At 55.3% G+C, this 16,304-nt stretch overlaps 2 protein-coding genes across 9 annotated transcripts in view; one reads left to right on the forward strand and one right to left on the reverse strand.

Annotated features, from left to right (window-relative positions):
- The window catches only part of Manba (mannosidase beta), an 83,590-nt gene extending 76,439 nt beyond the window's left edge, over nt 1-7,151 (forward strand). The window contains exon 17 of the mRNA XM_087198730.1: nt 6,623-7,151. Coding sequence (XP_087054856.1) covers nt 6,623-6,841 — 219 coding nt within the window. The 3' untranslated portion in view covers nt 6,842-7,151. The remainder of the gene's footprint in view (nt 1-6,622) is intronic.
- Nucleotides 3,289-16,304, reverse strand: part of Nfkb1 (nuclear factor kappa B subunit 1) — a 96,555-nt gene continuing 83,539 nt past the window's right edge. For all 8 annotated transcript variants that reach the window (XM_021245470.2, XM_021245471.2, XM_021245469.2 and 5 more), the window contains 9 exons: nt 15,666-15,780; nt 11,205-11,406; nt 10,686-10,855; nt 10,341-10,443; nt 8,365-8,489; nt 7,836-7,902; nt 7,518-7,690; nt 7,210-7,375; nt 3,289-4,086 (listed from right to left, as the gene is read on the reverse strand). In XM_021245470.2, coding sequence (XP_021101129.1) covers nt 3,926-4,086; nt 7,210-7,375; nt 7,518-7,690; nt 7,836-7,902; nt 8,365-8,489; nt 10,341-10,443; nt 10,686-10,855; nt 11,205-11,406; nt 15,666-15,780 — 1,282 coding nt within the window. In that variant the 3' untranslated portion in view covers nt 3,289-3,925. The remainder of the gene's footprint in view (nt 4,087-7,209; nt 7,376-7,517; nt 7,691-7,835; nt 7,903-8,364; nt 8,490-10,340; nt 10,444-10,685; nt 10,856-11,204; nt 11,407-15,665; nt 15,781-16,304) is intronic.

Below are 16,304 nucleotides of genomic sequence, written 5' to 3' on the forward strand. Positions count from 1 at the left end.
TGTAACCCAGGGTGGCTTTGAACTAGCAGCAATCCTCCTGCCTCAGCCTCTTGAGTGCTGGGATTACAGGCGTGTACCCTGCTTCAGTTTTTTATTTATTTTTTGGTGCTAAACTGGAACCCTGGGCCTTGTATATGATGCTCCCGTCACAGCCCTCGGGAAGATGATCTGTACATCTCATCCAGCCCAAGTTCTGGGATCTCTCAGAAAACACAGCGCGCTTGAGCCATGTCTGCTGGATCTCTGCGCCTCCCCACACCCTCTACTGGGGGACGAGTAAGAAGGAAGAAAACTCCCCAGGACAGCACAGAGTGGGAAGGAGGAGGGGAGCAATGATTCCTACTCAAGCACTTCAGCTTGTTAGTAGGAGAAATCGAGTCACAGATGTGCCTTTACTACATTCTGGTTGCACTGCACTAGGCTTGGGGCCCTATGACTACAGCACCCTGTAAGAGCCCTGGGTCCATTTTCTTTCTCCTGTAGGAACAGTGTCCTTTCTTCCAAGGACCTGTTGGGACATGCTCAGAGGTCAGTCTTCCGAGCGGGTGGGCCTGGCTGAGTCTGGGCCGAGGGGTGCAGCTCTCGCTTCCTGTCTGTGTTGCAGAGGGGGTTAGATGTCCCTGGAGGGGCGTCTTCGGGATCATGGTGGCCCTGTCCCACCTTCTCTCTCCTGTGCAAACCCACAAGGTGCCCCCCAGAAGGTCTGTGGGGCCCCGGGCGGGGAAGGGGCACCCAGAGCACTCTGGTGCTGCCGAGGACGAGAATTCGAGTCCGGGGCAGGTCTGCTTCCACCTGGCCTGTGAGGAGGGAGACTCAAAGACACTCAAGTTCTGAGGAAGCTGTTTTTAGGCAGGCTCCTGGCAGGCAGCCAGCAGGCTTATTTCAGGCCCTTTGTGGCTCTGTAGACCTCCTGCTTCCCTCTGGTGCGGGTCCCACCTGCCCCCAGGATGGAAGCAATGGAGCCCTGGGAGGCAGCTCCGGGCCGAAGGAGAAGCGGCCTCCTTGCTGAGCTCTGTTTCCATCTTGGTGTGAACAGGCCGGTCCGTCTTCTTCCAAGCTTGGCTTCTGTGTAGAGTGGATTCTGGTCCAGGACTGTCCAGGCAGAGACTTGGAAAACAGCTGCAGTCCACCCACCTGGGCCACAAGTGTCTCGGGTCTGTGACTTGTCCCTGTGGCTGGGCCCAGCAGGACAGCTTGTGTGCCTGATGGGCAGCGAGGCCCAACAGCATGAAGGTCAGATGGGGCTTGGGGCTGGGGCTTCTGGTCACACTGGGGTCCCCACTGGCTTTGAGGAGTGGCCACATGGCTGGGGTTGTGGAGAGGATGCCCCCCAGGGCTGGGCAGAATCGTGCTATGTGTTGTGACCAGGCTAGGGAAGTCACTTAGCCCCTCTCCTGCCCATGATAGGCACGCACACTCAGGGGACAAGGCAGCCCTCACTCCTTGGTGGGAGGGGTCAGCACACGGGTGGACAGGACCCCTCTGTGGCCCAAGGGACAGAGGCCACTTGCCACCCTGGGAGCTGACAGGGGCCTAGGGTGCAGACAGACTGCTCAAGTGAGAATGAGAAACCCAGAGCTGTCCCTTTTCATGTCTTCTATGGTTTATACCTCAGTGTCCCCCCAAAGCCTAATACAGTCACAGCAGGGCTTGGGGAGGTGGCTGGGTATGGGGCTCAGAGGTGATTGTTGTTAGGAGGTGGGGCCTGGTCGGAAGAGGTCACTAGGGGGCATGACCTCCCTTCCTGGCCTCTGCTTCCTGTCCACCATGCTGTGAGCAGCTGTCCTCCGCAGACCCTTCCCCATGCTGCCTTTCTCTGGAGCCAGCTGACTAAGGACTGAACCTCCATACACTGTGAGCCAAAATAAACTTCTCCTCCTTTATCGGTCCCAGTAACAACAAAGTGACTAAGATGTTATAGATAGAGTTTTAGTTAAACTAGAAGCAGAGGGGCGGAGAGAAGAGCAATGGAATATAAAACAGAATTTCTTAAAAATTGTATTTACAAATAGCTCTTGTTTGACCTACCCGTTTAACGATGGTTCGGATTTAAGACTGAGGCATGTTTGGACTTAGAACCCGCATCCTGACTTACGACACAGGAATGTGAGCGGCAGTGCAGCCTTATGGTGGCTTCTTCACCAGTACAGAGCTGTCATTTTTGCTGATTGTACTGAACAGTACAGTATTGTGGTTTTATGGTTTTATATGTTACAGCACTGCATGTAAGAGGTACGCAAATAGAAGCACAGTCACCAAGTTGGAGTCTCCTCTGACCATTTTCTTGTTCCGAACATTGTAATATGCATACTATATACAGTTCCTCATCTCCGACCAAATCACTTAATGACCTAGTCACAGGAACGGAGTCCGGCTGTTACAGGAGGAGGCCTGTGCTGTGACACACTCTAAACTCGGGCCTGAACTGTTTTTACATGAGAGAATAAAGCCTTATTTAGCAGGGCTGTCCCGACCTCAGGACTATTCATTCATCATTCCTGCTCCAATCGACTCATCTGCTGGAACATGTTTGTTGGATATCACTTTTTCCTCATTGATTTGGAATTTTACTTTATTTTATAACACATTCCTGTATATTCTGGAGCTCACTTCTGGACTCAGTTATTTTTATCTACCTTTGTACCCTATCAAGACAACACCCAGCCCTTGAGCTCAGGAGCTGGCCAGAGTGGATGTAAACCCAGAAGCTCCCTAGCCATGGTCTACTTGAGCTCTCTAGGCCTCAGTTTCCTGCTCTGGAAGCTGGGGATAAATCCTCGTACCTCACTGGGTTAACTAAGTGACTTAGTGACCTACTGCGTTGTGCAAAATTGTTCAGGACAGTTTCCAGCACCCAGGAAGGCTGGGTCCTCTGACATGGAGAGTGGGGGGGGGGGATATTTGTTTGGAGTGACTGGGCCCAAGAGCTGCCAAGGGACCGGAGGGAGGAACGGAGTGGGCTGAACGGAGGTGCCGCAGGGACCCGGCAGGGGAGGCCTTCATCTGCTCTCAGCACGAGACGTGTGTGGAGGGGATGGGGACCTGCTCTCCACAGTGGGTCAAGGGCTTGTTAGAGGGGTCCTGGGGGCGGGAGGTGGGGCTCTGTGGGGAGCACTTGCCTGGCATTCCCAGCACTGCAAAAATCATAATTCAAAAGGGGGAAGCTGGTTGTACATGCAGTGTGTCATTGCATCTTGTTCCTAAATGGAGTCTAGAGGGGGTGTGACTGTGCTGGGCAGGCTGCAGATGCCCCACACAAGACATCGTCTCAGAGAAGATCAAACAGAGTGAGGTCAACCGTTTGCTTTTCCTTTTATTATAAAAGTAAAATAAAAAATAGCATTTATAAATCCAACTTTTTTTCCTTTAAAGTATTTGGTCTAAAAAACATATTTACAATAGCAAAATGCAGAAAAGGGAGGGAAAAATACCACTTTCAGCCCTGATTGGAACCATGTTTAAATATTGCTAAGTGCGTGCTTTGTGAATCACGGCGCAGCCTTTCTATCGTACACCAAGCGACTCTCGTCCCCAAATACCTCCTTCCTTCGTATCTGAGTGCACAAACTGTGCTTGGGCGGCTAGAAAGACACTGGGCGGCCATGGGAGGGTCTCGGGGACACAGCAGAGGGGCAGCAGCAGAGGGACGGCAGCAGCAGCGACGGAAGAGAAAGCAGCTGTGACCCAGCGGCAGCGACACCAGCGTGTCCCTCGCCCGGGAACGCTAGCGGCTCCGAGGGCTGCGCCTGCTGGGGGCTTCCTGTCTGGACATCAGGACCCAGCTGGGCGCCAGGCTCAGAGCCCCTCAGTGGCCCATGGCTCCGGGTTGCCTTTCCGTGAGCGCCTCTGGATGCCCGGCCTTCCATGTCTCTGGCAAGGTGCTGGACTTTCGGGCTTTGGTTGCACGGAGTGGCCTTCGCGGCGGCTAGATCTTCCCCTCTATGGGTCCGTCCTGCCCAAAGTTGGGGGGCCCTTTGTTAAGGGTTAGCAAGGGGCTGCCGCCCGTCAGGGACTCCGTGAAGCTGAGCTTGCGGAAGGAGGTCTCCACACCGCTGTCACAGATGCTGTCCTGGTCTCGAAGCTCATCTGTGGGGAGAAAGCTGGGGTTCAGGGGCTTGGCCGGGACCTCGGCTTCTGGGGTCACCCACTCTGTCCCCTCTGTCCCTGCCGCCCGCCAGCGCTGTCCACACTGGGGCAGGGCAGGGCAGGAGGTGCCCAGGACATTGATATCTGTGCAGACCCTTTTCAACCTGACGTTTTCATCTCTCTCTGATAATCTGTCGCCCGTGGGTCGGACACGGCCTGAATTCTCCTCACTCCACGCGCACCACCTGTTTGGCAGCCCAGGAAGAGGCTGAACCTACGCACATATACAGGAGCGGGAGGAGGAGCTAATGCGGAGACCGCTCCCGTCTCCTGTGCCGTCAAAGGGCACCTTGACGACATTCCTAGTAGCAGAGAAAATAAGAGGGCTTTGATGAAGTGAGTCTACACGGAAAAGGACGCAGCCTTCTCTTTGTGGAAGAGTATCCTTAGGAATCTGACCAACGGGAATTAGTTCCTGTATAGAAAGGGAAACAGGGAAACAGGGAGACAGGAGGCTGATGCAGACCCATCTCCAGTCTGCTAGGGCTCATCTGTCACAGCTCTATCTGGGGACTGAGACTTTAGTGACTGTGCCATGACTGCTGCCTTGGTATGGATTTATTCAAGTGACCAATCTTAATGTAGTTTCTCATCTGCACTGGGAGCTGTGAGGTATTTTAAAGATATCTACAAATTAAAGGCTTAATGCTGAAGTGTTTGCTTTTGAGAGCTGTCGGCGTTTACTTTTTTGAGTGTGCTAAAAGAGCACCAGCCCGAGTCCAAGCCCCAGGTGGATTCCTGGTGCTGCTTCCCCCCTCCTGCAAGGTGACCCCCCCCAACACCCTGACAAGGTGACCTTGACACAGGAGGGTCAGGAGGGGGCCAGGGAGGCGAGCTTTCTAGGGCTGGGTAACACTAGTGACCCTGGGAGCACATTGGGGTGACGTTTGAGGGGGTAGCTGGGCAGGGGTGGGCGTAGCTTTCCACCAGCCCTCAGATGGTGCTGGGCTTGCTATGTGCTGGACAAGGACTTGCTGCATGGATGAATGGACTGCAGGGGACGTGACAGGCCACATTAGCTCGCTAACTTGGGAAGAGAATAACACCACTGGGTGTGATGGCACATATCTCTTAATCTCAGCACTCTGGAAGGCTGAGGCAGGAGGATCTTGAATTTAACCTCAGCCTAGGCAACTTAGGTGAGGTCCTGTCTCAAAATAACCCAGTGTGAAGGCCTTGGGTTCAGTCCCCAGCACCACACACACACACACACACGTTCAAACCACTGGTACAGAGAGTGGACTGAGGGAGGAGACTGAATAGGAGGAGTCCAGGCTAGGAGGGAAGGTGGGTCCAGGTAAGGTTGTTGTGGGGAAGGGAGAAGGATGAGGTACCACACTGGTGGTGTTGAGATGACCCAGCCCAGGAGGGACACACAAGAAATGGGGTCTGGATTGAAGATGCCTGCAAACTCTCCTGTGCTCCCGAGGGCTATGGGAGGTGACAGCTACGGGCCATGGCTCTCATCCATGGGTGCATCCAGGACAAGCATGGGTGGAAGGACACTTAGGAAGGGCCCTAGGGTGGGACCTGGAAGGGTCAGTTCTTGTTCTTGCTCCTTCCCTCTCTCCTTGCTTCCCAGGAGGCGAGCAGCTCCCCTCCACCAGGCCCTTCCACCATGATGTTCTCCCTCTGAGGTGGCAGACCATGGACTGAGCCAACGTAAACCTTACTTCCTTTCAGTGGGTTTTCTCATTTTGTCAGGATATAAGAGGCGATTCTCAGAGTCTCTCCTGCCCCTGAGGACTGCCCTGCTTCTCACAGATGTGGCCAGCACAGAGTTGGCTGGGGGTCGAGAGCTCAGCACAGGGAAGTGAGCTGGGCTGGGACCTGACTCTGGGTTGCTTGCAGCTGTAAGAGGTGAAAGGGCAGGGAGCAGGGTGGTGGCGGATCTTGGAAAAGCATTTGGGACACTGTGGAGTCGGGGCTGGCACGATCCCCATGCTGAGAAGGGGGTCCTGGTGAGTGTGACGGGGGCCACACTGGGGGCCCGAGCAAGGGGCCAGATGTGGGAGGCTCTAGAACTCTCCTGAGCAGTGAGGAGGCTCTGGGACAGGCTTCTAAGTGAGGATGTTCTAGAACTCTCTCCTGAGAAGCTCCGCTTCCTCCGACCTGCCTGACTGTAGCTGAAAGGGGTGTGGGATCGAGGCAGTGAATTGCTTTTCTGTTTCCATTTCTTTTTCGTTATTAGGGAGTGAACCCAGGGCCTTCACACTTAGCTCCATCCCGAGTCCTTTTTAAAATTTTTCTTTTTTTTTTGGTACCGGGGATGGAACTCAGGTCCTTGTGCAGCAGGCGGTGAAACCACGGAGCTAAATCCCCAGCCCTAAAATTTTTCATTTTGACACAGAGGCTCGCTAAGGTGCACAGTTGACCAGGATGGGCTTGAACTTGTCCTCCTCCTGCCTTAGCCTCCCAGAGTGCTGGGATTACAGGCCTGCACCCCCACACCCGGCTTTCTGTTTTGTTTTTACAGATCAGGAAATTCTGGTCCCGTGCTGGTTTAACCAGCAGGGCAGGAGGGGTCTGGCGGACCCCAGGTGGCAGAGATGAGACTGCCTCCTCAGGGCAGAAAGGTGAGCGCACTGGGGTCCAGGGAGCCTGTGCTATTAGAGCAGAGGGAGAGGCCTGGCAGAGATGGAGGGTTTGGGAGCCACTGGAAGCAGCCCCAGGGAGACCAGGGCTTGTGGGGTGATTGGCGGTGGGCAGGTGGGTGTCCCGAGCGTGGAGAAGACCCCAGGAGGACGGGTCCCTGGGGCACTGGGGGTGCTTCAGCGGAGAGGACTGTGGCCGACTGCTCTGGTCGGCCTGGTCCCCAGCCTGCCGCTGTCCCCTCCTCTGGACCTGAGGGGTGAGAGGGGGTTCACCTCACCCGGTCGCATCCTGCTGGGCGCGGTGCTGATGGCAGCTCACATGTCCGCGTCACTGCCCCCTCGGGTGAACAGCGGTGTCTCGAGGGGCAGAGGGTGCCGGTGGGGACGGCCCTGTCCTCCGTGTCCCCCGAGACCCGAAGACCCCAGGCCAGCAGGGAGCAGGAACGCCCTGCCTCACCAGTGTCCTTACCCATCTTCGGGGACAGCGACAGGGCGGGCGGGGGGCCCTGTGTGGTGCCCTTCACAGGGCTGGGGGCCCCCGAGCTGCAGCAGGCGGCCTGGACCACTTCGATGGCTTCCGTGTAGCCCATCTGTCCCAGGGCCTCCACCAGCTCCTTGACCGTGCCCCCGGAGACCTGGGGAGAGACAAGCACCGTGGGAGCGCGGGGCTGGGCCGCTCCGTGACATCGTGTCCACACAGGCAGCCGGGCGGGACTGCAAAGGGCACAGAGGGTGACAGGGACATCCAGCCTTTCCCTGTCTCAGGTGACGAGTTACCTCATAGTTGTCCATGAGCGTCTTGGACGGTGAGGGGCTCAGCCGGAAGGCGTGGTTCAGGATGCCCAGGCCCAGCTTGTGGGCCAGCGTGGCCCAGTTTCTGTCTGGGTCGGGGACTTCCAGCAGCTTGTAGAGCTGCAGCTTGGCCTCTTCGCTCAGAAGCTTCATGTCCCCTGCAGGGACGAGGAGGAGCATGCTGGTCCCGAGCCCCGCCAGCCCTGCCTCCTCAAGGACATAGCGGGTCCGGGTCCCTGCAGGCGGCCTCTCCTTCCTGTGGGCACCCCCAGCCCCGCATGACTCGCTGCCCACTCCACAAACCTTGGGCCAGGACATCATCGGCCGTGATCTCGGGTTCATACGGCTTCCCGTTTAGGATGTCGAACACCTGTTGGGTGGAGAAACATCACGCAGATGTCAGGCTAAGAGAAAAGCTGCCCGGCTCGGTCTTCTGGAGTCCTCAGGCCCTGGGACTTGTCACGGAGGGGCAGATGGGCCCAGGAGGAGCCCTGTGGTCCACATGTGGCATCAAGTCCCTCTAAAAGCACCGATCCACCCCGTGGGAGAATCGTGTGGCCACCTCCCCCTGAAGACTCAGGGACGGCCTCTCTCCTTCCGGGCTTACTTCAGTGTCGCCGGAGGAAGGCTTTCAGTCCCCTTCCCCTGTTATTTACAGAAACCCTGAGATTCCTGCTTGTTCCTCTGCCCCGTGTCCCGGACCATAGGCACATCTGCTGGCCCAGGGCCGGGATGCCCGGATGCCGTGTGAGCTCCGTGCCCTGCCTGGTCTCTCTGGTCTCCAATGTGCCTGGGGCCCACTGACGCCCAGCCTCGGCCTGCGCAAGCTCACCTGCCAGCTGGCCGCCATGTCCAGTGGCGTCGTCCCCGGCACCACGCCTTCATCCTCTCCGGCCCTTTCCCAGGACTCATCCAGGTCGCACAGGGGCTCGAAGTTCTCCACCAGGGGGTCCGCCCCTGCCAAGCCAGGACAGCGTCAGGGACCCCCTCACTGTGACCAGTGGCAGCAAAGCACAGTGGCTGCGGGAGGTGACGCCCGGGTCATTTCCGATGCCTACAACACGTTTCCACTGAATACCCACAGGGCTTCAGCCTAGATTCTGATTTACCTTGACTTAGCAGCGTTTAGGGTACCATGGAGCCCAGGACAGCCTGAAAACCAGGCTTTAAATGCTCTGACTTTAACCCAACGGCGCATTTTCCACCTGAGAAGGCAGCCTTCATCCGAGGACCGGGGGTGGGGTTTCACAGAGACGGGGTCCCCGTGTGACCGCGCCCGGACTGGGTGCATCTCCCCCTTCCCTGCCCACTTTGTGTCCAGTGGCAGCACCGTCAGCTGTCCCCTGGGGACAGCCCTGGGCCTCACACGGACACGGGAAGAGCCCTCTGCTGTGGTGGGGCGGGTGGCTAGCGGGAAGTGGGGGACGATCTGGGGAGATGCAGTCTGTTCTTCAGAGCGAGCCGCCTCTCGGAAGCCCAGGCATTGCTCCTGCAGCAGCGCCGGGTCGCTGTCCAGTGACCAGCGTGGACCAACTTGCCCTTTCGGGTTGAGAGGCCGAGCTGCCGCTGCCCCCTGCGATCTCTGTGACGCTGGGCTCAGGGCCAAGCTTTTCATCCGTGTGTCCTCGTGCATGTCAGAGAGGCTGCCGGGCTCAGCATTCAAGGGAAAGCCTTTGGTTTTTGTGCTTTCTTGAGACAGGGTCTCGCTATGTAGCCCAGGCTGACTTCAAACTCGAGATGATTTTCCTGCTTCCACTGCAGTGTTCTGGTTTTCAGGTGTGTGGCATCACGCCCGCCAAGGGAACACTTTCGTGGGAGGGTCACACCTTCTGGTCTGCAGGTGTTTGTTTCTTCAGTGTAATCAGAGACTTCCACAGTGGTTCGGATGAGCTTGGACCAGGACCTCCCAGCCAAGAAAAATTAAATTTGACAGAGAAAAGAAAAGGCTGCTGCTGACCTGGAGTCTGATTCTACGGGTCAGAAAAATAGGATCCCCTTGAGGGAAAAGCTCCTGCGTGTTTAAGATGGTGCCTCCATCTGCTCTCATTTCTTGGATTTCCAAAGCATTCATCTTCCGAAAACTTTCAAGCAGAATCAGCAGGTCAGATGTGTGAGGATGGCGAGTGGGTTCTCCATACCCAAGGGTGCAGGGACTCCCAGCAGAGCAGAGCGGTCTGCAGCTCCAGGATGGAGATGGACTGGGAGACACCCTCAGCCCTGAGCACGCCGAGACATGGGGAGGGGGGACCCCAGAGGTTCAGGCTGCTGGGGTGCGGCTCGCACATGGCTCTGCCATGGGCAGACGGGCTGGGTGGGACTGGCTGTCTCTCTGCCCATTTCCCTGGGGACAAGGGACCAGGAACCAGGTCTATATGTACGGAGTGAGCTTGGCAGCCACACAGGGCCCAGCGCACAGGCTGGAGGTGCAAGGACAGCAGCTCCAAGCTGGGTGACTCGCTGTCCATGGCCATCTGCTCTGCCCCGAGATGTGTCCACACCAGAGCTTTGCTCCGCTGGGGACTGTGACACAGGCAGAGACCAGCACCACTCAGAGTTCTATGTAGAACTGAACTCTACTTGAAGAATTTCCTCTGGAAGTGCAGCTAAGGAGCCCAAACCCTGAGCAAACAGAAGAATCAGAGTGGACGCGAAGGTGGCCTTGGTGGTGAAGGGGCATTGCGAATCTAGACGGCAGCTCAGCAGGACAGGTCACTCGACGTTCCTCCACCCGAGCCATCAGCAGCCCCTGCTCTCCCGCAGCCCGACTGCCCCAGGGGCCGCACCAGCCTGCACAACCCCAGCCCTTACCTGCAGCCTTGAGCAGCGCGGCCAGCCTGGTGGAGCCTCGCCCTGCCGCGATGTGCAGCGCTGTGGTCCCATCATACGTGGTGCTGTCCACGTGGGCTTCGCCCTAGACCCGCCACATGAGAGCTCAGGGGTAGTCACCCTCTGTCCCCTTCTCTCGTCTGCACGAGCCCAGCCCCAGTGCTGCCCGGCTGGCTCTGTGCTTACAGGGACAGCAGCAGGGCAGGGCAGGGCAGGGCAGGGCAGGGGGACTCATGAGGTGCTGTCTGAATCCCGGCTGAGGTGTTGGACCCAGCTGAGGCTACCAACCAGGGTTTGCCCCAGAACCTACGTGGCTGAAGCCCTCACCTCGAGCAGCAGGCAGCCGGCCAGGGACACATTGTCCTGCTCCACCGCCAGGTGCAGCGCCGTGCGCCCCGACTTCTGTTCCTGGGCATTCACGTTGGCGCCTGCGGCCACCAGCAACAAGAGACACGGCAGGCTGTTGCTTGTCACGGCAATGTGGATGGCATTGAGGCCTGCAAGCACGCACAGGGCATCACACACAGGGTGGCAGGGAGGCAGTGGGGTTCAGGGCCTCCCCGCAGGGCAGGCTGGGAAGGCGCAGGAGCCACTGTGCCCATGGGACCCACAGCCTCCTGCTGCCCTGAATCAAGGATGGAACCGGGCTCGCTCGGGCCTCTACTCTCCTGTCAACTGTCCCAGACCATCCATCGTGAAGGGAACATGCCATGGTGAGAAACAGGACACCCGCAAGATGAGGCCAACTCCAGGTGGCCAAGGAGACAGCTCGGGGCGAAAATCACGTGAGGTGCACCGGTCAGTGCCGAGAAGAGCATGCTATACCAGCCACGGCTGGCCTCCTACCTTCCCTGTTGGGATGGTCCAGCAGCGGCGGCGCCTTCCGGTGCTTGAGCAGGATGCTGAGGATTCCGTCCTGGCCCTCCTTGGTGGCAAGGTGCAGTGCAGAGTTGCCCAAGCGGTCCAGCAGGCTCAGGTCGGCCCCGGCCTGCAGCAGGTCCTCTACCACGTCCTCCTGCTTCGTGATCACCGCCAGGTGCAAGGGTGTCTGGGTGGATGGAGGAGGGTGGGGAACCATGCTGTGTGTGGCCGGGCCACTCTCAGGGCCACACCGCTGGGCAGCTCCTGTCCTAGGCCCCCCGACCTCTGCAGAGGGGCTCCCGCTTCCCCATTGGCTGCTGAAGCGTGCGGACTGGACCGACACATGGTCACTCAGCCACTAGGCTCCTCAGGGAGACTTCTACACGGCTTGGTTTCTTCCTGACTGTTGATACTTCTTTCTTTCTTTTTTTTGACAGCATCAAATTTATTGATTGACTTGGAAGTCTTTGTCAGGTTAATTATGATGAACAGATTAACAGCCAGACAGACCGAAAAACATAAAACAATTACACTAAATCAAGGTACACTTCTCCATACATTGGCCATAGTGTTTTTTTTGGGTTTTTTTTGGCACCGGGGATCGAACTCAGGACCTTGTGCTTGTGAGGCAGGTGGCGGAACCACAGAGCTAAATCCCCAGCCCCGGCCATAGTATTTTTTTTAACTCATCTAGTGCTAAATTGAGTTTTCCTAGTAGGAGGCTATCTTTGGCTGATAATGTCATGTTAGCAAATTAAACCAAGGCTATGGTTTGATGAAGGAATTTAAATAAACTATTCAATAGAAACCATTCCCAAAGGTGGCAGCGTGCTCTACTGACATGGAAAATAAACTTACTGAATTAATTCCATGGACTGGCTTCATGAGACCCATCATCATAACCCCCTTCCTTTACCAAAGGGTGTCATTACGGGGTTCTACACGGCATAACCAGGACAGTGCCGCTCAGATGACCCTACCACTGGACTTAATGGGACCCAATCAGCAAAATATTCATGTGACGAAAACTTCTGAGAATGCCAATGAGATGATTTGGAAATTGTGTGTTTTCAAAAATGAGCAACATAGCCAGGGATTTAGCTCAGTGGTTTCGCCGCCTGCTGTGCAAGCGCAAAGACCCGAGTTCGATCCCCGGTACCAAAAAAAACCCATCAAAAAACAAAAATGAGCAACACAAACGCAACCATGGAGGTATCTTGCAAAGAATGGAGATCACTGAGAGAGAACAGCGATATTTTCCACATAATCAGTCTGCTTTCCTGGAGCATGGCTCTGAAATCCATCCCATCTGGTGACTAGCTGCCTGAGGTCCCTTTCCCGAGCGGAGGCTGCCCACAGCAGCTGAGGCCACGAGTGTCCTCGCTGGTGTAGCTGCCCCCGTGCATGGGATCCAGGAGGGTGAACAGTGCCCGGCCGCCTGACTCTCAGTGACAGCAGTGGTTCCGTTTAGCAGGAACAAGACCCTCATCATTCTCCTCCTTTACCTCTCTCTGGGACTACAGAGGCTTGGAATGGAATCACGTCCTCACAACTTTCGGTGTTACTGCCAGGAGCTTTCCTCTTAACAACAAATCTGTCACCAAAGGCTGTTTGCTAATCTGTATTTTCTGGAATGCTATGGGAAATGGGTAAAGGAGAACAAAGGAGATTGTAGAAAAGATACTACACCACTCCGAAATTAGGAATTACCTCTAGTTCTCATACTGTTTTATTCACACCATGCGAAAAAACTCCTATGAGTAGGAGTTCTGCTCTTTAATTTTCTCTCATAGTGCCACCAAGCTGAGTGTTCCACCCGCCGCCTGGAAGACAGCAGTCAGGCTCCACAGCCCACACGCTGTCTGCAGACGTGGGACCCGGGGCAGCCTGCAGAGCCAGCACTGGACAGCACCCTGAGTGAGCTTCTGACATGGGTGGACCTGGCCACTGCTGTTCCTGGCAGGACCGAGCACCAAGGGGGCCAAGCCAGAAGCAGCCAAGTGTCCGGCACTGGGAATGAAGTCCATGTGGGAGTACGTTTAGCCAGTACCTGCAGACACAGGAGTCCCGTGCTCACGCAGGGCAAGAGGACTCGTGTCTGGCAGGGAGAGCCACCCTGACTTCCCGATACATAGCCTTTGGTGCTATTTTAAAGCCATCGATATATAATGTATTTATAGTCATTAAAAACAAAGAAAAACACACCCATGAAAACCACCTGGTCATGTTTGATGGGAACATCACACAAATAAAACAGTTCACATCAAACACCGCAGATGGCTGTCCATGTTGGAAGGAAGGAGAGTAAAGAGGAGAATATGGTTTAGAGGGAGAAGTAAAAAAATAACCCTTAATTCTATGCCTGAGGACTCACGAGTGTGTCTCCAGGGTGGATGGGAGAGGGTCTGATCATGACAGATGGCCACAGAAATGAGCCGGGATTGGGGAGGATGTTTAAGATAACTGCCAAATAATCCACGTGGCTCAGAGGACTGTGTCATCTTCAGTCAAGAAGGGACACCCTTTAAAACAGAGTCCTAATCTCAGCGGCTTCTAGTCCTCAAGTAAAAGTTACCCCTGGGTGTGTGTGCGCGCATGCACACGCATGGGTGGGTACACACACACACACACACACACGCACGCATATGCGGGTGCTCCTCTGAGAAGACACCCCAGGGAATTCAGAGCCCTTGCCAGGAACCGGAGATTCGAGGTGGGAACAGTGGAGCCATGTTCTGCCTACGGTGCCCAATCGGAAGGGCGCAGGGCCCACAGCGGGGTTTGGCTTTCACTCCAGCTCCAGGAGTCCCCATCTGCCTACCCCAGGACCCAGACAGGACTTTCTCATGTCATAAACCACACCACCCATCCTGTGGAGCTGAGCGCCCGCAGGCCCTGGTCCTGAACAGAAAAGCACTTCCTTGAGGGGACCCGAGGCCCGTGCAGGCAGTGGCCTTCAGGAGGGCTGAGAAGCCCCAAGTCCTGGGCCTGGTTTTATTCATATGCTCCAGACAGTTTAAAAAAAACAGTCTAGAAATCTGAGCAAATCAAGCTCAATGAGCCAAGTGACTTTCCAAATACCACTACCCCCCCAGTGGCATGAAAGTTGGAAGAAGATAATCTCTTAAGTGTAAATAGAAAATCAGGCTTTTCATCTCAGTTATTTCGTGAGTCAGTGAAAAATCGTCAACCTTATTTTCCCTTGCTGGGAAGCAAACAGCCAGAGAAGCTGGTTGCTGCCTGGTCTTTAGTGGGAAAGTGATCTTACCCACCCGGGAACACCTATTCCCAGAAGAAATCCACTGAGGGCTACACAGCAACATCACAGGCTTTTAAGGCTCATTTAAAAATGTGGAAATGAAAATAAGGAAATAATTCACCATTTCCTTTAAAATAAATTAACGGTTAATTTTCTTTAAAATAATTAAAATTTATTCTTTCAAATAAGAAAAATGATTCATATCACTTGCTTTAAAAAATTGAGAATGGAGCCGGGCATGGGGGTGTACGACTGTGATCCCAGCACTCAGGAGGCAGAGGCAGGAGGATTGCTTCGAGTTCGAGGCCAGGCTGGGCTACATATTGACCATGGAGTGGCCAGTTGGGTGACAATATGTGCTTCAAATGTGTGAGGCTCTGGGTTCCCTCCCTGGCACCCCAAAATATAGAACAAACTAAACCTTGAGAGCTGAAACGGATATCTTGACTGGGTAAATAACGATGTGTGATTGCTGGTTCCACTTTTGGAGAGAGAGAAACATGTGCTGGCGTTCGGCGCCCAGCCCACGAACCACTCCAGGCCCCGGAGATGGCTAGGAAGTTGCAAGGACCCACCCGCACCCGGCTTTGGCTCTGCCAAGCAGGTTCAGCCCCTCCTCACCCCCAAATCGTGCTCAAGCCAGCAGGCAGCCCCACTGAGTCCCCACCAACTGTTTCCTGTGCTGTCTGCAGAACGTGGGTCTGGTTTCTATTCCAGTCTGACTCGGTCAGAGCTCTGGGGTCTCCTGCTCCCCTCACCTGTAGCTATCTCTGCTATGGAAAGACACCTTCACCTCTCTGTTCTGATTTCACCCCCTTTATTTGATAGACACTGAATGTGAGGGTTGTACATTTCAGGAAACCTCAAAATTCTGATAAAGGACGGGCTTTTCAAATGTAGTTTTTTCAACTTTATTTTTCTTGACGGATGTGACCTTTTAATTCTAGGTTCTCCCTCTAAAATGCAACTTCAGGATGCTGAATTTCAGGGTCGGGTGACTAATTATACCTACAGATCAAAGGGTCCTGACCCATAACATAACATTCCCACCCAGCAGCCTTTCAGGATGCTGCCTACAGAGAGGCCTCATCGTGTCTGTGCTACTATTAACCTTCCCGACAGCACCACACACACCAAAACCAAACCGTGAGCTTTTACGGATCTGTCTCCTCGAGATCTCTGCTCACCTGGTAGAGGTCATTTCTCATGTTGATGATGTCCTCGGAAATCACACCCGCGGTCACCTGCAGCAGATCCCTCACCAGCTGGGCATGGAGGTGGATCACGGCGAGGTGTAAGATGCTGGAATGGAAACAGCGCAGGGAATTCACTAAGGTGTTCACAGACCAAGAAAGAAATTCTCAAGAAATGATCAGACTCCAAGACTGAGCCTGGCTCGTGCATCCCTGGCCTTACTCGGCCCAACCTGTTTTGAATGCAGAAAAGGTCCTCAGAGGTGAGCCTGGCCCGGGGTGTCCACCCCGGCCTCTCAGCCTCTCTCAAGGCCTGGGGACCCACACGGAATCCCAGCGCCACCTCTGCATCTGTCTGGCAGGCGCTTTCTCCTGTTTCCCCGACTTTTCTGACACTCGGCTGGAGTAGAGTGAAAGCCCACACTAGGAGCTGCTCGGCAAGGTGTAGCTCCCTGGCCCTGCCATGCTCCTCTGAATCACGGTGCTGTGCTTCTTAGGGTCTTCCTGGATCTGCAGGGGGCAGAACTCAGAGCAGAGCTCTGGGAGTGTCAGGCTGTCTCCTCCCACGTGCTCCCCAGGATGGCTGCTTGCTCCTGTGTCCAGTTCACACCACCCTGAGAGCACTCCCCCAGC

This window comes from Heterocephalus glaber, unplaced genomic scaffold, assembly GCF_053883595.1.
Source record: "Heterocephalus glaber isolate CG9 unplaced genomic scaffold, H.glaber_assembly_v1.0 deba00001688, whole genome shotgun sequence".
NCBI classification, from domain to species: domain Eukaryota; kingdom Metazoa; phylum Chordata; class Mammalia; order Rodentia; family Bathyergidae; genus Heterocephalus; species Heterocephalus glaber.